General features: G+C 51.1%; 1 protein-coding gene and 1 long non-coding RNA gene across 3 annotated transcripts in view; one reads left to right on the top strand and one right to left on the bottom strand.

Moving 5' to 3' along the window:
- LOC121133771 lies at nucleotides 1-13,017 on the bottom strand. Its single transcript, XR_005870749.1, has 3 exons — nucleotides 12,906-13,017; nucleotides 855-986; nucleotides 1-147 (listed from the first exon to the last, which is right to left on the bottom strand). It is a non-coding gene; the product is annotated as an uncharacterized LOC121133771 (long non-coding RNA).
- The window catches only part of Fosl2 (FOS like 2, AP-1 transcription factor subunit), a 22,379-nt gene continuing 10,022 nt past the window's right edge, over nucleotides 12,452-24,808 (top strand). Inside the window, exons 1-2 of one of the 2 annotated variants that reach the window (XM_005073566.4) lie at nucleotides 12,452-13,467; nucleotides 23,674-23,925. In XM_005073566.4, the coding sequence (XP_005073623.1) occupies nucleotides 13,366-13,467; nucleotides 23,674-23,925 (354 nt within the window). In that variant the 5' untranslated portion in view covers nucleotides 12,452-13,365. Of the gene's footprint in view, nucleotides 13,468-14,618; nucleotides 15,370-23,673; nucleotides 23,926-24,808 lie in introns of those variants that run through there. The other variant, XM_040730711.1, reaches the window with a different exon arrangement.

Consider the following 24,808-nt stretch of genomic DNA (forward strand, 5'->3'; position numbering starts at 1 on the left):
TTCTTCTTCTTCTTCTTCTTCTTCTTCTTCTTCTTCTTCTTTTCCGGAGAAAATGAAATCTGAATAAATCTCAGAAGTTGGATCTTGTGAAATGGGAGCAGGATGGACAGGAAAGACAGACGGAGGGAGGTGAGAGAGGGGCTTGTCCTGAGGGGAATCGGAGAGGGCTGGGATGAGTCACACGCACAGGCTAGGTGGGGGTAGACACTCCAACCCGTGGCCACAGAGCGAGCTGCAGACCATGAAATGAGAGCTGAACCAGGGAAGCAGCGTGACCCTAAAAGGTCAACAAATCTGTCCCCTCTGACCCCACACACACACCTCCAAGTGAGATTACATCTGGAACACCTGGGCTCTTGCCCTCTGCTCTGTTTAGCCTGAGAGCAGTAATTTTGGAACGCCCATGCTGTGCAATTGCTGCCAAAGCAAGGTTCATTTTGCTTCATTTATTATTTGTTTGTTTATGTTTTTCTGAGACAGAGTTTCACTATGTAGCCCCGGCTGTCCTGGAACTCACCCTATAGACCCGGCTGGCCTCCAACTCACAGAGATCCACCTGCCTCTGCCTCCCGAGTGCTGGAATTGAAGACGTGAGTCATCACCACCAGGCTCACTTCGCTTTTAAATACAGCTTTGTTTGTTGTGTGTCTGCCCATGGGCACCATGTTAGAGACCCCCACAGTCTATCACTTAACTCTTACCACCTCAACATTTTACAGAAGACCGTCGGCAGTGGTATCGAATATGGCATAACATTTTGCCCAAGGCCTATACCATAACTTTCATTGTTAGTTTTCACCTCTGCACATGGTAGTATTGCAGCTCTTCTTAGGTGTGACCCAAACCTTTCTTACCCTCACTTGACCTGGAGGTGACGAAAGCCACCTAAGAAGGGTGAATCGGCTTCGACTTGTCTGGAGAGACATCTTCTATCCTCTGGTCCAGGTGGTAGCCTTCCAGTTCCTCAGGTGAGGAATGTTTGCTTTCTGTTAATGAAAAGAAATAAATGTGATAATAAATAAATGCCCCACCCAGGGCAGTAATCGCTGTCCCTAACAATAAGGCTCTGTGTTTGCTCTCGGCTGTGTTATATTCATTGGCTGTAGGCGCCGTTCAAGGAGCCCCTTGGCACATCAACTGTGGCTGGGATGCCAGGCACACTTAGTGGGAGGCAGTTGGGCCATTCTGTGTGTACTTCCAGGTGTCCCAGCCAGAGTGAGGGAAGCGTGAAGGGCCGTGAACTTGGAAGCAATGTCTGCTGCTGCTCTGCCTCGGCCGCTCTGGGTGACTAGAATCAAGCCATTAGACACTTGTGAGAATTGAAGGCCAATGCTCCCCGCCCAGCACTGGTCTTCAGATCTCATAATAGTTCAATAGTGTGTGAGGGGCTGCTCACACGAGCCCCTGGGTTCTTCCCTCTCTGACACTGCTGAACCTTATAGGCGGGGCTCCTCCTGACCGTGCCCATGCTCACAGTGTCCCCGAGTAATGGAAGGCTCAGTGGTTCAAGCATCCCATGTCTTTCTTGGAAGATGCCTGGGTACGTCTTCCAGACTCTGATTCCCTCCCTGCTTTTCCCACTTCCTCTAGCTGTCCCGTGTATGAAATTTCCAAGTTTACAAGCTATTTTTAGGAATGTTATCCATTTGAGTTCCCCACAGCTTTATGAGATAGGCAGGGGCAGAATGCGATACTGTGAGCATTAATCACATGCCAAGTCCTTCCCAGACTGCTTTGCAACTCTTCCCCACAGCCACAGCCACTTTGGGGAACATGATGGAATATAGATAAATGGACAGAGAACGATCTTTTCAATATGCACATATAATCCTCATAGTGGTTCAAAGATCCTTTATTATATGCTATTTATTTATTTTGAGTGTGTGTGCATTTGTGGGCGTATGCTCAAATAGAGGTCAGAGGACAACCCTCGGAAGCTGGTTTTCTCCCACCCTCTCGGTAGGAATCGAACGCAGGTCATCAGGTTTGGTAGCGTTACTTGCTGAGCTGCCTGGACATTCCGATCTGAGATCTCTGTGTTACTGTCACCACACATCACAAGGGAGGGTAGAGAGGTCCAGGAACTGCCAGGCTTACTTTGCTATAGGGTAGCAGACCAGGGTTCTAACCCACTGCGCTTTGATGGAATCACTAGGCTCTTCTGCATCCTTAGGCAGACATGGGATCAGCACCCCTACACTGTGTGTGTGTGATAGGGGGGGCTGTACAACAATGGGACAAGCATCAACTTATGCAGCAGCCAAGTGGCAGAGAGAAATGCACACCTCAAGATTTTGCCCACAAGCCCAAGGCTGTCTCTAAAAACACCACAGCTATGTCAGAAGCAAAGCCAGTGGAGGCCCCTCCCTCCCTCTCTCCCTCTCTCCCTCCCTCCTTCCCTCCCTCTCTCCCTCCCAACTTCCCTTCCTTTTTTCTTCCTTCCTCCTTTGCTTCCTTCTTTCCAGGACTCTTCCCTCCCCTCAAGAGCTCATGTGTCCCCAACAGGAAATCACACAATGTGCTATTGGTGCAGGCAGCACAGCCTTGGTCCCAGAGACTTGGTGTGCCCCATGGGGCAGTGCGTGTGCCCATTAAGCCACAGCAGCTGGCCCACACCATGGCGGGAGGGAGTGTGCTGATTCTCAGAGGGAATTAGCATGGATTCTGGCAGAACTTGGCTCCCTCCTTGAGTGGCATATGCGGGCTGCCTGGCGGAGTCTAATTAGGCCTGGCACCTTGCATCTGAACTGACCCCCAGACAAATGGAGGGGTCAGTAAACTTAGACTTAGGAGCCCCTTTGCTTTGATCTCGCTGTTGCCCTTCTGTTCTCTGTTCTGCTGCAAGGGTGATTGGCTTGACGTTAGATGCCCATTAATGTGTGTCCCTTGGTCCATGGAAGGTCATTCTCAAAACTGTTTAGAAAACTTAGGGCTAATGTGTACTCTAATTGCACCTTCTTCATACACTGGCCATGGAGGATTCCTCATTACTTTAGCCTCCCAAGCTGGATCTCTGTGTGCAATGGTAGTTTTGGGGTACATTTATTGAAGCATAAGCCATACATAAGGCGCACAAGTTCTGTGCCTAGTGACATGTTTCACAACACACCTATACACATCTTACCCAGTCAGGAAACAGGTGGACCCAAGCCAACATAGAGCCCTTAGGCTCCCCCATTTTGACCCAACCCTGATCCCACACAGCCAACCACACTCTGAAGTCTAACATCTGGATCATAGACTCACTTTGCCTTTAGAACAGAATTTATGGAATGGAATGATATGTAGTATTTTGTGTGTGGATTCTTTTGCTCAGTATTCTATTTGTTAATTAGCTACAGATCTATGTATAGTATAAGACATATACATACAGAATATGTATGCATATAGGAACGTATAGAAATATTTTCCTTCCTTCTTAGCTGAAATGTTTTAAAGCAAACTCAAAAGCAGGGGCCAGGAATGTGGCTCAGTAACATGCACAGAACTTGTTTACCCCTTAGCACAAAACCCCCTCAGATCTTATGCCAGTCACCCCATGTTCTTCAATATGTGTCTTGAAATAATATTACTTTGTATAATGTAGTCCATGTCATTATCTTACCTAACAAAACTGAGAATAATTCTGGGCAGCATCTAATATCCAGTCTGTGTCGATATTTTCTGTGCCGTGTACTGGCAAAGGAGATTCAGACCTACAGTTGAAGCTCTGTTACTTCCCAACCCACCCCTGCTGCTCCTGCCCCCCACCCTCCCTACCTCCCAAGCTGCTTCCTGATGCACTAGCCTTTGCTTTTCAGTCCAACCGATCTGGGTGAGTATCCATGAGAGACTCCCGTGACAGGTGACACGCTCATCAGTCTTCCGAGAGACAGCTGAGTTAGACTCCCATTTTGTTTCTAGATGGCCTTTAGGGACTACCATGCCACCAGAGCCTCTCTCTAAACATGTGCCTCAAACTTTCCATAGCCTTCCGGTCTCTTGCTGAAGTTAAATCTGCTTCCCCCAATACCAGCACTCATTCTAGCCTAACCTTGCTCAGGAAGTCATTCCGAACATGCCTAGCTCTTCTAGAAGGTATCTGGAGACACTTCAGGATCATTCTCTCCCTACTCCACCCACCCCAGACTGTATATTTGAGACTGTGCTTCTGGTATCCATCAGCCTTCTCTGGACCTAGACCCCTCCAAATGCTGTCTGCCCTATATTGTCCCCCAACCTTTAGTTATCCTATCTGATTCCTGAGGCCAAGTTCCTGGCTACACAGGCAGACATGCTCCAACCTTCTGCAATAACCAGAGAACACTGTGTGATGCTGTCCTGCTCATTTTTAAAGCTGAGACGGTTTCTCATCCATGTGCCAAATTCTCCCAAGAGTGACACCATCTTACCTATCTTTGTGTTTCTAGGAATGTCTGGCGAACAGTAACAGTGGGTGCTCCTGATGGGTGAAGTATTCAGGACCCTTGTGAGTGATACTCCCCTCCAAGTGATCTGAGCAGAAAAGGGAGGTTTTTGTCCTAGCATTTACAAGTTCTGGGAGGCACTGGCAGGTGACGGAATACTTACTGTTACTGAACTAACTCCACTCTCTAACCCTCAGGTTTGCTTTGCCCTTAGTGGCCTCGTGATAGATTGCTAATTTTAGAGGGATTTTAGCCAACGTCTTGGGTCTGACTGTCATATAGCAATCTTGGGACTTGGGTCATCCCTGTAGCCATGATACAATCAGTAACTGCAGCATGAGACATTTTGTTAGCCAGGCCTGTGTCCTGTGCCCACGTGTTCACTCTGGAACTTAAGGGTCAGTCGTGGCACACGAGGTGGGTAACTGGAAATTTCCTAAAGGAACATCGAAGCAGTCACCACAGGAAGGAGAGGGACGGTGGACCAGGCAAAGGAAACAGGCTCAGCACAGCTGGAGGGAGTCCTCAGATAGGCTATGGGGGCTTTGGCTCCTAGCATTCCCAAGAGACTCTTGACTTCCCATGGTGTGGCCTTGGATCTATGACTTGCTTTACCTGAACTGTAACTATACTTATTTATGTAGTACGTTTGTGTGCACACATGTCAGAGAACAACTTGTGGAAGTTGCCTTTCTCCTTTTACCAAGTGGGTCCCTGAGATCAAACTCAGGTTGTCCAGTTTGGTGGCAAGCACCTTTTCCTGCTGAGCCCTCTCCATGGCCCTGGAACCTCAGGTTTTTTTGTTTGTTTGTTTGTTTTGTTTTGTTTTTTAATCTGGAAAATAGTGTGTGCTCCTTGGTTTTTGTCAGGTTGTCACAAACTATAGTCACCGGGAAAAGGAAACCTCACATGAGCAATAACCTTTATCAGATTGGCCTGCGGGCTTGTCTTGGGGCATTTTCTTGACAAATGGTTGATATGGGAGGGCCCAGGCCCCTGTGGGAGGTGCTGTCTCTAGGCAGCTGGGCCTGGACTATATAAGAAAAGAAGCCGTGTCCAGAAAGGCAGTTAGCAGCATTCTTCCACGGTTCCCCGCCTTGGCTTCCCTCAATGATGGACCTGTAACCCATACAAACCCTTTCCTCCCAAGTTTCTTTTGGTCATGGTGTTTATTCTAGGAACAGAATAGCAAAACAGAACAAGTAGCCACAATGTGGGTCCCATCTACCCTCTAGGCTATTAAAGGATAAAGTTCTGTTCTGGTGACCAAACTGTGGGTGCAGAATGGCTCATTCGGAATGCTCGATGCTATTCTAAAGAAATAGTTCTTTCTTAAATACACCTTAATGTTTCTTTGAGAAGTCTTAATGGCATATTTTGACAATTATTCACCCATGCAATAGTTCTTAGCCACCATCTATGCCAAGACTCCAGGGCCGGAAGTTAGGACTGGCATTCACCTTGACTGCTTTGCAACTCGGACACTGTGGGCAACTTGCCTGATCCTGATCCACTTTCCTTGGTGCTGAGTGGGCACAGTAAGTGTAACTGCCTTCATGTCGCTGGGAATGTACTAGTGTGACCCAGTTAAAATAATAGCTGATTCAAGGATGCCCTGTGGATGGTTTATAGATCCTCCCATTATTATTGCTCTGTGGCTCCACTATGGGTGTTTTCCTATATTTTTCTCAGACTGCAGAGTGCCTACAGTCAGGGCACATCCGGGCTCTCTGCTTCCCAAGTAAGCACTGGGCAGGTCCTGCCCATCAGGCTGACAGGTGGCTATTGAGCTCCTGGAGAGTCATGGGGCCCAAACCAAGTAAGAAGTGGTTTGAGCCTGCAGCCAGCTGCTTGCTGGGAGAAGTTCATGTGTGTGACTAATGAGCCTTCCCTCAGTGTTCCGGATCCTCATAAGTGAGCTACAAGGGTAGGTTTAAAAATGGGATGCCTGGAAGGAGACTGATCCAAGTGGAAGAGACAAAGTTTCACCTCCTAAGGGGCTTCCCTCCCTCCCCTTCTCTGAGACAGAGAAGACAGTCCAGCCTCCTGGGACAGAGGTGCACAGATGTCAAGACCCTTGGCCCAGGTCACAGTGGGGTGTGTTTGGCTATCAGCTGTCTAACTCCTGCCACGCTCAGTATCAGCCCTCCTTGCATGGATCTGAGAATAGAAAGAGAGGCAAGGAAGTTGGTCATTGCCCCCTCGGGACCTGACAAACATCCCTACCAGGGTGTCTTCTGTTCTGACACTGTGAGATTTCAGAAGGATAGCGGCCACATCCATCACTCTATCTCTGGAATGTAGCCAGCTTTCACATGCGTGTATGAGCACGCGAGTGCACACACACACACTAGCACACTCTCACACTCACATACACATACCTGCACACACACACATTCATACACATACACACACCTACACTCTCACACTCACACATACCTACACACACACATTCATACACATACACACCTACACACACGCACACTCTCACACTCACACATGCACACACTTGCACACACACATTCATACACATGCACACACCTACACTCTCACACTCACACATACCTGCACACACACATTCATACACATACACACACCTACACACACGCACACTCTCACACTCACACATGCACACAGTTGCACACACACATTCATACACATGCACATACCTGTACACACACACACACACACACACACTGCAGGGAGATTCTCCTTTCTGACTCCAGGGCAGAATTCCTACTTAGCCTCCAGGGTTTATAATGGAGGGTTTATAATTTTCTAAAATTTGTTACCCAAATTTTGATTTATAGTCATTTAATACCTTATAACGGCAACACTTTCTGAGAGATGTGTCACTTTTGTCATTGTGTGAACATTGTAGAGTGTACTGACCCAATGTCAGACAGTCATGATGTCCCCCAGGCAGTTGTTGGCCAAAGCATTGTCACTTAGTATAGGAAATAACTCTGTATGTGGGTTGTTTCTTGCTGCTTGATTTTATTGAGGGTAACACAATTCAGCAGAGTGAATAAAACTCAGCAGCCTTAAGGGTTCAGCCCATGAATGGTTTGATGTATGCACACACATGCGTCTCTAATGTCCACTAGATGTATGTTTCATCTATCATTTTGTGTGTATGAGTGTTTTGCCTTCTGTGTACCTCATGTGTGCGGTGCCCTGGGAGACTGGAAGAGCGTGTTGGATCCTGTGGGACTGGAGTTACAGTTTTGAGCCGCCCCAATACCGAAGCGATGGCTCAGTGGTTAATAGCACTGACTGCTCTTGCAGAGGATCCAGTTCACTATTTAGAACCCATGTGGTAGGACTTGTCTCCCCCACCCCTGGGTGAGTGGGGGATGTAGCCCTGGCTGGTCTTCAATTCACTATGTGAGACTATGACCTTGAACTCCTGATCTTCCTGCATCCCTGCATTCACCTCCAAAGTGCTGAGATGATAGGCGTGTGCCACCCTGAAAGCGTTCTGCCTTCGTAGCTTGTGATCATTGTAGATCTCCAGTGTATGTTGGGAGAAATGTGTGTGTCCTATCTCAGAGTATATGCTGCACGTGCCCTTCGGGCCCTCAAGAAGGTGGTATATGGCCACGGAAAGGAAGTCTGTCTCGTTCACTCCGCACCCACTCCCACACCCTCGCAGGCCCCTTTCCTGGAACCTCTCCCCTGACAGAACAAACACACCCTTCAGGATTAGTGGCTCTGAACAGTTTAAGGGGAGCATTTTTCTCTGCCCCCCCTGCGACTCCACTGGTGGTCTATTTCCAGTTGTTGCCAGATGTATCAAGTTCCCTGTTTCTTCACCCGCCCCTCCCCGCTCCAGGAGGTTCATCATAGTGACCATTCCGACCACTCCATTTGAACCATTGAAACTGAAATCTGCTTGCTGATGGCCCCTGACAAATTTACGGGGAGGTCCTAGAAAACAGACTGTCCTGGATTTTGCTTCTTTTTCTTTTGGACAACTTGACACAAGCTAAAGTTAGAGTTAGTTGCTGGGAAGAGGAACGTCAATTTAGGAAATGTCTACTGAATTTCCTGGAGGCAAATCTGTAATGCATTCTTTTGATTAAAGGCTGGTGTGGAAGGGCCTAGCACCCCGGGACTGGTGTCCTGGACCCGATAGGAAAGCAGACTAAGTTGGGAACTAAGTCAGTAAGCAGCATTCTTCCTCAGCCTGGGCCTCTGCTCCAGTTCCTGCCTCCAGGTTCCTGCCTTGCATTCCTGCCAGGACTTCCTGGAATATGGACGAGTAAGCAAAACAACCCTCTCCTTCCCAAGCTGCTTTTCCTGTCACCATGTTTAATCACAGCAGTGGGAACCCTAACCAAGACTCGGGCTTCAAACTGAAATGATCTCAGGGATGTTAAGACATCGTCTAAATGCAGTGTTTACTATAAAGTTATGACTGCAGATTCCTCCCAGCAGTGTGGGAGGGTATGTTTCTCACTGAGGAGTAGACTCTGTAGACTATCAAGGTTGGCAGAACACTGGTTTAAGGTCGTGTGAGACGGCTTTGCTTTCAAAAACATCCACAGGCTGGCCCCTACTAAGGAGGCTGCTTTGCCATTTTTTTTTTTAATTTGGCTTTGCTCCCACAATCCCCAGTCTGGCCAACAGCAGCTGTCCATGCTTCTCCTGGGGATGTTTTAAGACAAGCTAAGCCGTACTTGAGAAAGGTCTTCACGAAGCCCTCAGTGAAGGGTGGGCTAGCGTGGTCACACGGACCACCATTCTAAGATCCAACGCATCTGGATAGGCAAACAAGGAAACTGGCAGGGGTGGGTGGCGGGTCCACACACACAGAGAGACTAGAAGAATCCGCAGGCATTTTTTTTCTTACCTAGGCTTCTCTCCTCCCTTCCCCCACTCCACATATTTACTTAGAAGAGAAAACATGAGCACTTTTAAGTGTCAGTTAAAGCCATGAACAAGTGAAGTCTGTGGTTAGAAAGCCAGAAAGGTAGGTAATGCCGGGGCAGAGGGACAGAATCTGCCAGAGCCCGGCTGCACTCCTACTGGTTACTGCACACTGACCAGTTCCCCTGGACGAGTTACTTAACGTTACTTTCTTGAATTGACACCTGGGAATGAGAGCCACCTCGAATGTTTGTTGTGAGGATTACAAGAGACAGTATCTGTTTTCCTTAAGATTCCAGACACTGGGGCTTAATCCCTGTTCTTAGCATTTTACTCCAGGCCCTTCCTAACTGCGTGCCTCCGGGGATGTCTTCCCACGTAGGCGCCGCTGTACTGGGTTTCGATAAGACAAAATTCAGGCATCCACTGAACTGAGGGAGGCCAATCTCGGCGCAGCCCCGGGGCGCAGCTCTGGCTCTGGTGCCACAGGACCGAAAGGTGGTCTAGGCTGTGGAACGCGGGTCTCTGGGCAGGCACTGGAAACCAGCACACGTTCGGGAGCGGGGCCAGGCAGGGATCAAAGCTCTTGCAGTCAGGCCGGGGCGCACCAAAGGGAGGCCGGCGACTTGCATCAGCACAGATTCCGTGATGCTCTGCAGACGTCTGGGGGCTGCTGGGCTTTACGGGAAGCCACAAGAAAGGAAAGGACCGGGGAAGCGGGTCCGGGCGGGGGCGGGCGAGGGCGCGAGGTTTCGCTGGCCCGAAGGCGCGCTCCCGGCGGCGCCTGCTGGTGGCTGGGCGCGCCCGGGACCGCGGAGGCCTTGGAGGAAGCTCCTGTTCCCCTTCTCCTCCCTCCCCCAACCCCGCGTTACTGGAAGGACTGTGTGGGAGAGACCCAGAAGCACACGATTATTGAGTGCGGGTTGGGGGAGGGCCGGACAGCCGGTGCGGCTCAAAGGAAAACCAAAAGTGCGTCTATACGTGCTGTTGTGACATGCGGTTCCTCGGGGAGGCCCCTACCACCCCTCAGTTGCTCACCCCCCTACCACCAAGATTTCTCTAGGGCAATCCAGGGCTTGCACAGCACAGGGCGAGGCGAGTGGGAAAGTGTCACGATTTTTTCTGGGCCCTGCCCCCGTTCCCACCCCCAGTTTTCTGGGGTTTGCTGCTGCTGCTGAGGAAGGGCTGATCCGTTTTGCGTCAAAGGACTGCATTTACTCAGTCCTGCTGAGAGAGGCGCGTAAACACCCAGGCAGGCCAGGACGCAGGGATGAAGGGGGAAAAACAGCCAGGCACCCACGGCTGGTGCGTGCGTGTACGCCTGCCCCACACCCCATTCGCGGGCCTGCAGAGCTGCACTCTGCCGGGAGAGCAGCTGCAGAAGAGCGAGGAGTCTGGCCACCTCCGCTCACCACGCGCGCAAGTCCTTGGGGATGGAGCTCGGGACAGAATGTGTTTTATAACTGTAAACAATGACCCCGAGTATTGTTTGGGATTACCGTATCTTGGGGCCCTTGGGGCGGCCAGATGCCGCCAGCCGTCCCGGAAACGCCAGAGCTTTATATAGAGCCCCGGGAAAGCTTCGAGTTCCCGGCTCTTATTTTTCTTTCCTTAGTTACGCCCCCACTTCGCAGATAAGGAAACTGAGGACTGGGATGTGAAATAGCAGATACGTAGCGCTTCAAAATCCCCAGTGAACCCCAACAACTCATCTTCCTAGTCACCCCTCAAAAAGATCTTTAGGATACAGACAGATGCGCTGCTTAAGGATGGTTAAAAAACTGGGTGTAATTACTGGTTTGTAATCCCAGCACTCGGGAAGTGGAGGCTTAAATAAAGACATATACCGAGGTCGGGGATAGCCTGTGCTACCTGAGACCCTGCCTCAAAAGAAAGAGCTCCTCAACTCCTGGTGCAACACTTATCGGTACACATGGTACCTTCTCTTAGGATGATTGGAGGTCTGGAGCAGACAAGAGCTTCAGAATGTAGTCCGCTCCAAACCTTTCATTATACAGAAGGAAATTGAGACTCCAGACTCGCCCAAGATCTCACAGCTCGTAAATAGCATGGCCAGGCGTTCATACTCCAAGGCCTGCGCTCTTTACCCCGTGCGCCACCCCGCCCAGCAAGGCGGGAAGAGCCAGGAGTCCGGCCACGCGTGCCTCGAACTTTGCTCCAAAACAGCTCAAGGCAACTTGGGGCACACCTCTCGGCCCCCAGTTTGTTTGTTTGAACAGCTTGGTTTGCTTTTAAGGCCTGGTTACTGCTATGAGATGCGTCCTAATTGTCTAGCACAGGGGACGCCCGCAATGTCTCGCTGGCTAATTTTATCTTCAATACCACTTCTAGCAAATTCATTGGAAGGTCAAAACAAAACAAAACAAAAAAACCAAGAGTACACACATACAAAAGGGAAGCAGTGGGCAGCCAGGCTCCGAGGGGAAAATGGGCAGGCCAGCCCCGCCTGGCGGCGCCGTGCCGCACCCCGCCAAGACCCGGCCGCAGGGCGGCGCGGATGCCCGGTGCGTCCAGGACGCCCGCTGTACCGGGCGGCGCCGCTGAGGGTGCGGACGACTGCGCACGGCCGCGCCCTCCCCGCGAGCGGCTCTGAGCGTCGGGTTCTCGGCCTCGCGGTGGCGCCGCACTGAGCCACCCGTCTCCGCTTCAGGGCTGCGATTGTTTTCTAAAACCCGGAGCCCGAGCCCGCGCGGCCGCTTTCGGGCTCCGCCCCGCGCCCCTTTCTTTTGGGGGTGGGGATGGGGGGCCGCGCTTGGGAGCGGGCAAGGGAATCCCTCTCCCTCCACGTCACCCGAAAGAGAGGAAACCCGCACTCGCGTCCTCTAACGCAAATGACCATCTTTGGCAACGTGCGCCAATGGAACAGACCAAGGGCGCTGCGCCCCGGGGGGTGGAGGAGATCCGCAAGAACCCAAGCGGCCTCGGCGCCCCCAAAGTGCCAGGGCCGCGCGCTCCCACCCTCACCACCGCCCGCCTTCCTTGCGCGGGGTGTGCGGCTGGCGTCAGCGCGACCGCGAGCAGAGCCGGGAGGGGAGCGCCGCGCCCGCCTCCTCCCCTCCCGCGCCTCTTCCTCCTCCCCCTGGTCCCCGGCCTCCTCCCCCGCCGCCTCGAGCGCTCCTCCCAGCAAGGTGGAGTCTAGAGTTGACGTGAGTCGATCCACATGGTGCGGGGCTGGAGAATAAAGAGTGTGGAGTTGAACTCGTGCCATTGTAGTGACTCATCTCGGGCAGAGCGCAGGGGCTTGGAGCGAGACAGCGAGCGGCGCTCGGCAGGGACTGAAAGGGAGAGAGAGAGAGAGCTTGAAAGGGGAAGAGAGAGGGAGAGAGGGAGGGCGAAGCAAGGCAAGACGCGCGAGGCCAGCCGGTCCCGGAGCGGACACGGGGTGCAGGTCACTGCGACGCGGAGCCACGTCCCTCTCAGCACCGCTCAGCCTGGAACCCCACGGGCACTGTCCCGCCGGCGCGATCGCGGCCGCTGGACCGGCGTTCACTGCCTTGTCCTAAGTCAAGTGTCCGAGTCGCCGGGAAACTCAGGCGGCGAGTTGGCCACAGGAAGTTTATTCTCGGGCTTCTTTTCTAAAAGGAGGAAACAGAAGTTTTTCCCTACCGGCAGCTTTTCTTTTTCGCTTTTTTGGCGCCCTGTGAGATTGGGGAGGGAGTCCCCCAGAGCTGCCAAGCGACACCCGCTGGGCTCCTAGTCTTTTTGCGTTGCCCATTTTTGATCCAGCCCGTGGGTCCCGGCGGAGCTCCGGCTGCGCGCGGGGGCGGAAGGGCGCGCGCAGGGGAGGGACCGAGGGACGCGCCGACTTTTTAGAGGGAGGGACCCGGTGGACAACCGGTTCCGCGGAGCTTGCAGAGCAGAAACGAAGTGCGGTGAGCGGCGATCGGGGGGTCACTTCCCGAGTGTCGCCGCCTCCCTGTCTGCCTCGGTTGAGGGACAGCCCCGGAGCGAAGAGCCCAGCTCGCGGCGGGGCCGGTGGACCAGCGAGCGCGCAGCAGAGTGCGCGGCCGCGGCGAGGGCGGGGAAGAAAACCACCCTGTTTCCTCTCCGGCCCCCACCGCGGATCATGTACCAAGATTATCCCGGGAACTTTGACACCTCGTCCCGGGGCAGCAGCGGCTCTCCTGCGCACGCCGAGTCCTACTCCAGCGGTGGCGGCGGCCAGCAGGTACGTGCGGGCCCGGGTGCACCTGGCGGCACCGGCAGACTCTTGACCTCTTCTCGCTCCCACCGCCTCCACCCTCAACCTCCGTCTTTACCCTTTCTTGGCTGGGCTAGAAAAATACTTAGGGGTCACCGTTGTTAAGTTGTGGGGTTTTGTTCTGTTCTGCCCCACCCACCCCACCACTTTTTTTTTTTTTTAGCAAGCGGAGAGTGGACTTGAAGAGCCAATAACACCCCCCCCCGTCCCCCGCCACAGCCTCGCCTTCTCTTACTTTATTTTCCAGAAAAGCTTCTGGAATTGCAGGTCCCCTCTTGGAAGCCTGTTGCCTCCTTCGGAGCGCACTCCCCTCCCCTTCCACCCTCCCCTTTCTCGGTGGTGGATAGGCAAGGAAATCTTTGCGCCCCCCTAAGCTCCCTCCCAACCGTCAAAGACCCTACAACGAAGGCCTTTTAGCCGTTCCTTCTTCTGTTTTCCTTCAGTCTTAGCTGTTTTCTGAAAAGGGCTGGGGACTCAAAATACGGTTGGGCTCCTTCAAGCGATCCGGAGGGAGGGCTAGGGTTGCCTCTGGGAATCAGGTGCGAAGGTCAGGAAGGGAGAAGCTGGCTTTGATTGGCTCTTGACACCTCTTGTGCTCAGCCCCCACCCCAGCTTCCGGTGAGGGTTGGGCAGGAACCTGTACTGCCCCGGAGAGCAGAACCTTGAGGGGTTTGGGGATACCCGGGGCAAAGAAGCTGGCAGAAAGAAGTGGGAGAACGAGACATCACTTGGGCTCCTGAGTAGTGGTTTTAGAAGTAGAAAAACAACTTGTTTCTAAAGCAGGCAGACCGGTTTCCATTGGAGGGATTCTGCCTGTACTCTGTGTCTATAGGATACCAAACGGGTACTGACTGGTGGGGTGGTGGTTCTAGTGGGGTACCTGACTTGTGTAGCAGCACACACACTGTCTCGTGAGGGAACTGCATGAACTCACAAGGTCCTCCGCCACCCGACGCCCTCTGGAGTTCCTAGCCAAGTTGGCTGCAGTGTGTGTTACTCCATAAGGCCATGGCTATGGCCTTGGCTTTGGCCTCCAGCAGTCAACCCGATAGGAGTTGGGGTGGGGGGAGGGCCCCAAGAAAAGATGGACTGAGCTGGGGAATATAATAAAAACATACCTTTCTTTGTAATTCGAAAAGAGGGGCACCTCCCTCAAGATAATGTCCCATGTCTGGTGAGTCCCTCCAAATGATTTTTCTGTGTCTTTTCCTCTAACCCCCGCCCTACCTGCTAAACACCTACTGTAAGAGCCTGGTCTTCACGGAGGGTGCAGTCAATGGACCCTTGCTACCGAAGTGATGAGTTTTAAGACTTATCTGAAAAGTCATTGATTATGTTTGCATCCCAGCCCGGTGGGTGATTTGTGTTGAACCAAAATTTTATACCTGTCCAGAACTTTCCAGTTCAATAACCCACCCCACATTCCTCTCCTTCCCCAGCCGACAGACATTTCTGTTTCTTTCACTAATGAGTTGGAGCCAGTGACCAGTGACACAGTGCAGTCTCCCTGCCTGGAGCTTGGCTCAGACTCTGGGACCTGGATGGGAAGTCAGACCGGACATCAGTGCCCCAACTGAATAATCTGTGTCACTAGGGCTTTGAGCCCAGGATATGAGCAGAGGCAATTCCTTGTTTTGGAAGCAAATCAGACAGGAAACCAAGCTAGGACGAAGGAAGAGAGCTCCGTCCAGCAGTGTAATGGAGCCTCATTACCGAAGCGAAAAGCAGCTGTTGGCTAATTCCTAGCATGCTGTAACACATGAGGATTTTGCAATTAGCAACAACCAATGCATGGGTTCCTCAGGTCTGTCTGCCCATTCTACTCCGTAGCATGAGCAAGAAGTCTCTCAACCCAGAGGGATTGGCAAGGTAATGCCGCCACTTTGGCCAAGTTTCACCATGGCCTCTTCACTCCTTGTTGGTGTGGTGGGTGGGAGATGGGAAGTGGGGGGGGGCTGTTCCCTTCCTTGCTCTGGCTTTCTCCAAAAACCAAAAAAGATTCTGTGGTCCCAGTGATAAGCCTCAGCTTTTGTTCCTTTCCAAGTCTGTGCTATGACCCCACCCTGATCTGGGCTCAAGGTAACTTTATTACATACCAGATAAAGTCTGTAATCGACTATTCTCCCAGCCTCCTTCATGGGGAAATTTTTCCAGCGGTTAGTGACTGGGGCCTTCCTCCTTTATGGCACTGTAATGGGCTGATCGTTGTGAGATGTTCCTGGTTTTCCCTTGAGCAAGTGGATATGATTTTTTTTCCTCATATCCCCTTGTATCCCCATAAATTTGATGTCTAACCAGTCCCAAACTCCACCCCTCAACATACAGATAAGGCCTGGTCTTAGCACTGAGCTCCACTGACTTGTGGGTTGGGAGGCACACAGCTCTTTGTTAAAAAATCGCTGCCTGTGTATATGGCAGGAACTTGAAACATGAAAAATATTTCCTGTTGCAACTATAATCTCAATCTCAAAGGTTGATCGCTGGTAATCTAATTTTCTTGGGGATAGTTGTATATACCTCCCCCTCTTGGAGTTCACTTTGTTGTTATCTTCTTTCTCCTGGCTTTCCCAGCTTAACACCTCCAGATATATGCTGTGCCTTGCTTCTTGGCTGTTACGGTTTCAGGGCCCTGGCGTTACGCAATCCAGCCAGTTACACAAACAGAGGTCATTTCATAACTTGTTTTCATCAGCCAGGCCCCCTTTAAATGAAAAAACAAAACAAAACAAAAACAAGACACGGAACTTTTCCAAGGTTGCTTATCTGTTTCTAGATGACTTGTGAGAATAAGTCAAGGCTGTTTCCTTTTGGAATTAAGGAACATCAATCAGAGCAGCTTTTTCCCCCTCTGCCACATTCTCCCAACAGGGGCAGACACACACACACACACACACACACACACACACACACACACACACACACTTCCCCAGAGTGAACTTTTGCCTACTGTACCAGGCTGGGATATTCCTTACACACACACTCTTTACACACGCACGCATGCACACACAGACACACACACACACCACACACACACCACACACACACACTCCTTACGCATGCACGCATGCGCGCGCAGACACACACACACACACACACACACACACACACACACACACACACACACACACTTTCCCAGAGTGAACTTTTGCCAATTGTACCAGGCTGGGACATTCCTTGCATCAAACAACTTTTACCAGAAATGACTGTGATTTCCCAAATCAGCCTCAACCATACCTCTCTAATGCCCCCTACAGGACATCTTTGGAAGCACTATCCTGGGAATGTATTTTTCCAGTCTCAGGATGTTAAACTTGGTTAGTTTTCCAAATTCTTAGAATTTTTCTTTTTATTTAAGGCAAATAAATGCCATATATTTAGCAATATCTAGCTATAAGCAGCTTGAATTAAAAGTGATTTTTTAAAGAAAAAAAACACTCTGTTGTTGTCTTAAATAAAGCCTGATTGGGAACGGCGCGCTTTTCTCTGTTCACAAGGGTGCCCTCCACAGTGTTGTTCTCTGGACACTTGTGTGGGGACATGCCAGGAGAGTGGGAAATGCAGATTAAGGGTCTTCTGCTTTTTCTCTTCTCTGCTTTTCCATGACCTCACAGATGTTGTGGATGTAGGATCAAACAGAATGTCATCCCAGGAATGCATCTGTTCCGTTGACTCTTGGTGGTGGAAGTGACTCCATTTCTTCATCTCCATCAGGGTGAAATGGCAGTCATGAACTGTCTGAGTGGCAGCTGAATTTCCCCTTCCAAAATCCCAGTGCATTTCCATTGCATTTCTGCCTGTCTTATTATTTATGGGGAGTGTAAGATTTGAGAGCCTGGGGGTTTGTGTGTGTGTGTGTGTGTGTGTGTGTGTGTGTGTGTGTTGCTACAAACACATCAGAACCTACACACCTCATTGTTTTCTCCATCCGTGCTGCTTTGGAGGGCTGTATGTTTAACTGAACACTGGGGGCGCTGGACTCAAAGGCTTTGCAACAAAAGTTCTTTTGGAATTGTTTTTAGTGTGTTTGGGAAATTCTCCCTGCTAACATATCTTCCCTTGAAAGATGGATTTGATATTTGAAAATTACTAAGAGGTCTTTGGAGTTAAGTCTTACGTATGAAGTCTGAATGGACAGTCTGGGGTCCAACACAGAGTGAGACCCCCAAGTCCTGGTTTTGAGAATGAGGGAAGTCAACTTCCTGGTCTATGTGTTGAAAGGAAAAATAATAGCTTCTTCGATGAGTGGATATGTCTCTTCTCTATCGCATATAGACAGAGGCAGGTGTTTCTCTGAGTCCAAGGCCAGCCTGATCCCAACGCTGGTCCTACTGACAGCAGAGGGCGGAGTATCAGGGACATTTGGAAAGGGTTCCTGAGTGAGTTCTCCAGTGTTTGGGAGTGGGGCTCTTACCAGAGAGAGCAATGGATCCAGGACATCTAGGGACAACTCTGCAGCAGCCTCTGCCTGTCTTTTCTCTCCGATGCTGGCTTTCCTTCACCTTGGCCATCAGGCACCACAGGCCAGATTGGTTCTCTCAAGTGGAACTGGTAAAGAGATAACGGAGTAACCTGTGATACGCTTGTATAGTGTAAAAGTTTGGAAACTGTGAGTTCTTAGCAGCAGTTTCCATTGTGACATAGATGGAATTTCCTCAGAAAAGAAAGGTCAGAGGTCAAGGTGATGGCCAGCGTAGCTGCTACACTACAGGCTTTGGGAGGCACCAAGTGTTCCAGTGAACACAACACTCACCTGATGTTGGTGCTGGGACTCAGAAGGCTGAGATGAATAAGTGTGACTAGAACACCTGACATGCCTCTTTCTGTCTCCAAAGCTGGTCTTCTGGGACGCTGGAGTTTTCCTTTCCCTGTGTTGAGGCTGTAGGAAAGGACAAAGGCCGCCGGTTCAGTCCTAGATGGCCGCCTGTCTTCTTGATGGAGCAGGCACAGCGGTCACAGGTTCATGTCTTGCAGGATTGGGGTCGTGTTAAGAATCAATTCAAGAAGGACTGGCCAGGAGGATGGGCCAAGAGCACCAAGCTTGATTTCTGTCTAAATGCCACATCTGCCTAGCTCAGGACTCTGGGAGGGGCTCCCATGGTCGAAGCTCTTGTTTCTAGTGATGACTCTTTTCTGAACCCAAAGTCCTGTTGCTGAGTCCCAAAGGGCTATTCTCCGAGTCAGCGGTGCCTGGGCTGTGGGAGCTGGGTCTGTTGAGTTGATCTCTGAGTGACTTGCACAGTACTCACTGAGCATCCCCATTTCACCCCGAGCACAGAGCACTGCTGGCGACATTGAAGTCCTCAGTACCCAAAAACTCACAGAAGAGCTTGGAAGGGTTTGAACTTTTGCTCAGGGTCTGGAGATCCAAGACGAGGAGTGGGATCCAGCCCCCTGGCTTCCTGGCTCAGAGGGCATCCCTGTCTGTCTGTCTGTCGTTTGTTTGTTTTTGCTTCTTTCTTCTCCAACCTGAGCCTAGGAGACCAGAGTGTCTATAAGTGACATTTAATGGAGCCTAGGAATGCTGACTTGCTCACATAGTCTCTACGGTTGCTCCCCTGCCTCAGTGGTGGAGCAGAGCTATAACACAGATGGTCCCCCAAACTCCTAAGTGGTTGTTGTCTGACTCCTAGAGCAGATCTCATCAGATTTGGCACTAGGAGGTCTACGGGGGATGCTTGGCCTTTTATAGGCATTCATCCACATGTTGACAGGGAGACACAATCTTTTTTAAGTACTTGGACACTCTGCCAGACTGGAATGTCATAGAGCCACCTAGCGTCTTTAGTCCTGTCCCCAGTGGAAGAGTTTTCCAGGAGCTTCTGGAGACCCAAGAGAACTTGAACCCTGGGTACCCCCTCCATCCATCCTGTCACTGCCAGCTGGTACCTGGGCACTGTCACAGCGTTGCTTTGATTCCTGTGGCTGGAAAGCTGTCTTGGTCTCTTTGTCTTCAATGTGAACTCCTTCCCTGGGAACCATGACTGCGTGTCCCCTTAACAGGACTTTTGGGTCCTTTGTGGTCTGTTAGCATATAGGAGAGTATCGGGCTGACTTCTGAGACCACAGACTTCTCTCTTAGCCCAGTGTCATTTCTGAATAACATGTTTGGAGTTGAGACAAAAACATCTGCCAGATCTAATTGAAACTTTTGTGCGTCTCTCCAAGAGGCTCCCTGGGAGACAAAAGCCTTCTTTATCATTGGGCCTCAGTCCCCTCTGGGGACAGGACATTGTTTTCCTTGCAGTTTGGAGCCAGCGTGTTATCCACACGGCTTTACCTCTGTCTGAAACAAGGTGTACATGCGAACCAGAGGCAGTCATTACCTCCAGCCTTGTTTTTATTGCCGCCTTGTTTTGTCTAGACCAAGCCGTCGCTGAGAGGAATCTGGCTGGTGTCTGCAGGGAAGCAGTGTGTGGACTAGAGAGGGCCTGGATGGCACCTGCCCATCCCTGAGGAATCTTAGTCTTCCAGCTGGATTTGGGTTTTGTGCTTCCTTCCCCAAGCAGCCTGAAACAGGCACACTGTTGTTCTTTGGACCGAACGTACTTCTTAGACAGTTCCCTGAAAAGTAGAACCGACAGGAGATGGTCGCATTAGGCCGTCGCACTGGGTGCTTCACATTTGCTTCGGTCTGAGGCTCTGTCTTGGGGGAGAGACACGGAATACAAATTTGGGCGCTTCCAAAAGTAGGAAGCTGGCAATTCTCCCAAGAGCTAGCCTGTGCAGTGTACACAGACCTGCTTTATGAGGATGACGTGGTGCCGATGGTGGTGTCGGTGGCGATGGTGACAATTTGTAGTGCTTCCCATTTGTTTGGGGCAATGTTTTTCTGCCCTGGTTGCATATTATAATAGAATCTCCTTGGAGTTTGAAGAAGTACCTGTAGTAGAACTCCACCCCTAACCGATTATTTTAGACTCGAATGCTGATGCCCAACGTTGGTGATTTTCACAAGCTCCTCGGAATATTCTTAGCCAGGGTTGAGTATGCTTCACAGCCTGTGATTACAGTAGCTGTGCCTTTAATCCCTGTAACAATGCAGGACGTTCAGAATCAATATGTTCTCTCTTTTTTGTTTGTTTTTTGAGACAGGGTTTCTCTGTGTAGTTTTGGAACCTGTTCTGGAACTAGCTTTGTAGACCAGGCTGGTCTTGAACTCACATAGATGCGCCTGTCCCTGCCTCCCGAGTGATGGGACTAAAGGCGTGCACCACCACTGCCCAGCTTGATGTGTTCTTTTTTGTTCTGGAATTGAGTTCTCACTGATGGCCTCAGAGTAGAGCCGTTCAAGCTAGGCCTCAAACCTGGACTTCAGGCAAAGTCCCTGGGCCTCCCCCGGTAGTGCCAGAGAACACTCACTGCCTGGACCTCAGTGCTCCTACACACCCTTAGCCAAGTCCACTGTTGACAGCACGCCTCTGCCTTCTCAGAGTCCAGCGCCCGTCACACCCTTTCTCCACTTCAGGAAATTCTAACCTGCTTTCCACACATGAAATGCTTCCTCACTTCTCCCTCCCTTGGGACGGAACCTGGGGCCTTGTGCATGCTAGCTAAGTGCTCTAGTCCTTTTTCTGTTTTGAGATAGGGTCTCACTAAGTTGCCCAGGCTGGCCTTGAACTCACTTTGTAGCTCAGGTTTGCCTTGCATTTTATTTGTTTTGGGAGGAGGTAGTTTTTCAAGACAGGGTGTCTCTGTGTAGACCTAATCATCCTGGAATTCATTCTGTAGATCAGGTTGGCCTCAAACTCAGAGATGGCCTGCCTCTGCCTCCTGAGTGCTGGGGTTACAGGTGTGCACCACTGCTTGTAACTCTTCTGCTTTAACCTTCTTGAATAGCTGGGATTTATAATCTTGAACCACTATGTCTGGCATACCTATTTCTCTTCAGTCAACTCTTGGTTCAAAACTAAAACCAACCCTACTTACCTTCAGTGGTGTAACTGTGGAACTGGCTAGGCTGACCAGAAGCTGCTGTCCTGAGCAACTTTCCCGATAAAAATCCCAGAGTGCATTGCACTGGGCAGCTTTCATGCACTGGGCCAGTCTGGGAAGTGAGGCAGTCAACTTCTGGAGTCAGTGGGTGACAGGATGGCAAGTGAGAAAGGGTCTGTCAGCTTGTCCAGGTACAGTTGGAGGGGTTTGTAGGCTTAATTTTATTTTCATACCTGTGAGGTTAGCTTGGGCCGGCCACATCTAGTCTCGGTTGCTCTGACTAGATCAGTCAGGGGCTACTACAGTGCCCGGGGAAATGATAGCAGGGTTTCCTAGTGAATGGAACCAATCTATGGGACCTCCTTAGTGGTACTGGGGGTGCTGAAGGGGCCTGTGGCACAGGGTGGACTCTAGCACTTAGGGCTGGGTTTTGAGGAAGAAAGAATGCTAGGTGAGTCTGTGTGGTACCTTGTGGAGAGTCTCCTCAACAACCAAGACAGTTCAGCAAGCCTTGGCCGTGCTGAGCTGGGTTTGAACTCTGACCCCACTGCTTAGCAACAATATGGCCTTGGATGAGTTGCTTGGAGCCTCTCAGACTGTTTCTGTCTCTGAGATGAAGATAATGTGGTACTTACCTCGGAGGGAGAATTAACCGGGTAATCTAGGAGACATTAACATGGTGTTGGGCATTCTGTAAGTGCTAGCTATTAACGACTGTCGTCATTTCACCCATGAGATCAGGGGGCAAAGTTTCGAGATGTTCTTATGGGCACAGATCATCTGAGGATGAGGTTTTGACTGTTCCACTGAGAGCCTTCTTCTCCTGAAATGCTGAAAATGGGAGAGGCTTCTCTTTTTGCCTCTCTTACTTTCCAGGAGCTGTCCTAGAGAAGGGTCAAAGCCAGCCGTAGTCATCCTGGCAGGAGGGAAGATGTTCTAGAGAGACACATATGCTATCAGACCATTAAAACAATGGGCCCCCAAGAAACTGTATTTGTCCCAGGAATCGCATACTGAGAGGAGGAGAGGGCGGGTGACTCCCAGGAAGGGCCTTTATATGGTATGACAACCTGTCAGAGTACCTGCAGGACAGACTGAAGGTGATGACTGATGCTACTATATGTGCCTCCTGTCCTCTATTTAATCCTCAGTCTTGTGTCCTGACTTGGCAGATAGGCTTGGGGAGTCAATGAGCCTCTGTGTCCCTTTTCTTAATATGGTCACATTGAATAAATCTCTCTTCTATTCTCCCCTGTCACTGTTTAATTGGCCTACTGGGGATGGGCACGGAACCTAGCTAGTTAAGGCTATGGGGCCAAGGCTCTGACCCTAACAGCTCCAGTAACACGGTAGCTGAGGGGCCTGGTCTATTGTGCTTTGATGTTTTATCTTGTTGGATTTCAAATAGACTGTCCTGCAGCTCACAGAGCTCTGCAACATGGTCCTGACGCAAATTAAGGGGCAAAGGGAAACCTCTGAGCTGGCAGCCCTGAAGTTTTCCCACAGACACATCTGTGAGCCCGGGTAGCTAGATGTGTTGATGGGAGAGATAGGCACGATGTGTCTGCCTACGCCAGGGAAGGCAAAGGAGCAGGGTCAAAGATAGTGAGAGGGATCCTGGCTGCAAAGTCTGACTCCGGGCTCCAGTCCCATCCGCTGACAATAGACTAGTAAACAGAGGTGAAGACTTAGCCTTCTCAACTTGACCCTGATCTGATAGGCGTATAGGCTCATCATGAACTTCCTTGGAAAGTGACAAAAGCAGACACAATATACTTGTAGTGATCTCTCTTGATCTACTGGTGTGTAATTCTCCAAGAAATGTGTCCTGAGCCAGTACCCTGGGGAATAATTGGTAGGTGACTCAGAGGCCCCAGGAGACCAAGGTGAACCACCCTGCAGACATGTGCCCTGGAGGGCTGCAGGGTGAGTTCGAGAGACTCAGCCTCACAGGTGTCCTAGAAATCACTTGAGATGTGGCTGCTTCCTCCCAGAGCCCCTGAGAATGGAGTCTTCAGGACTCTAGGAAGGGAACAAGCAGATCTGAGACATAGGCCAGGGATGGGTAATGTCGGCTTGATTTTTGGTTATGTGGAATTTGTCTAGGGAAGCCCACGTGGGACACGACATTGCCGTCAGGCCTTAACCCAGAAGTCTGCTAGGCTTTGGCCTTGGCTCCGACTCTGCTTACCCTATCCTGCTGTTTCTCGGCTCAGTGTCATGTCTTTCTCCTTGTTTCAGAAGTTCCGGGTAGATATGCCTGGCTCAGGCAGCGCCTTCATCCCCACCATCAACGCCATCACCACCAGCCAGGACCTGCAGTGGATGGTCCAGCCCACAGTGATTACCTCCATGTCCAACCCTTATCCACGCTCACATCCCTACAGCCCCCTGCCAGGGCTGGCTTCAGTCCCTGGGCACATGGCTCTCCCCAGGCCCGGTGTGATCAAGACCATTGGCACCACTGTAGGCCGCAGAAGGAGAGATGAGCAGGTATGCCTCTGGCTAGTGGAGAAGAGCCACATTGGTAGCTGGGGAGGGAGGGAGGGGCTCATGAACAGGGATGCTAAGTTGGTGCTTGAGGGAGCTCTTGAGTTGGGAACACCTTGTGAGTATAAAGTATCAGTGAATGTGAACCGTCGTGGCCTCCTGTAGTAGTACCCTGCCCTGTGCCTTAGTGGGAGCCACTGGGCAGGAGCCATAGGACCTGGGCTTTGAGCACCATGTGACTTTGCATTCTTCCTCAGTGTCTCAAAGCTGCAGCCCATTTCCGGCTCCTGGAATGTATGTCCCAGAAGTATAGTGACCTGGGCCCGAGGAGTCTGTTCCGCTCTGGGGGAAGAGAGAGGTCACACATGGGGTTTCGCTTGTTCTCCCTTCTCAAGAGGGTCAGCTTTGAGAGGGAGCTGACTTGGAAGGACACAGGCCTCCGAAGATCTCATCTGTCCCCCATCACAGACTCAAGGCTGAGACCTGCTTGCCTGGGCTCAGTGCACAGCACCCTTCCCCCAAGGCCATGCCACTGTGAGCCCAGAGAAGGGAACCCCTGAGCAGTGCGTTTTCCTTTTCAGAGGAAATGTGAACCTGGTGAAGCCTTCCTGTTAACTGTGGGAGCCTTCACGCCAACCCTCGCCTGTTTCTACTCCAGGGTCCACCATACCCTAGTACCACTGTCTTTAACGTGACATAGGGATGGACCCAGAGCCAGTAGTCCGGAGAGGACGTAGAGTTACAGGGCTCCAAGGAACTGGAGGCTTTCTCAGGGACGGTCTTCTCAAGACAAAGTAGGACCTCGTGGCCAATAGATGCTAACATTGGGGCCGCAGTGCAGGGCCTGGGGGGGGGAGCGGGGAGGAGGGGGACAACAGGGGACACT

Source organism: Mesocricetus auratus, unplaced genomic scaffold, assembly GCF_017639785.1.
Source record: "Mesocricetus auratus isolate SY011 unplaced genomic scaffold, BCM_Maur_2.0 Super-Scaffold_100024, whole genome shotgun sequence".
Taxonomy (NCBI): domain Eukaryota; kingdom Metazoa; phylum Chordata; class Mammalia; order Rodentia; family Cricetidae; genus Mesocricetus; species Mesocricetus auratus.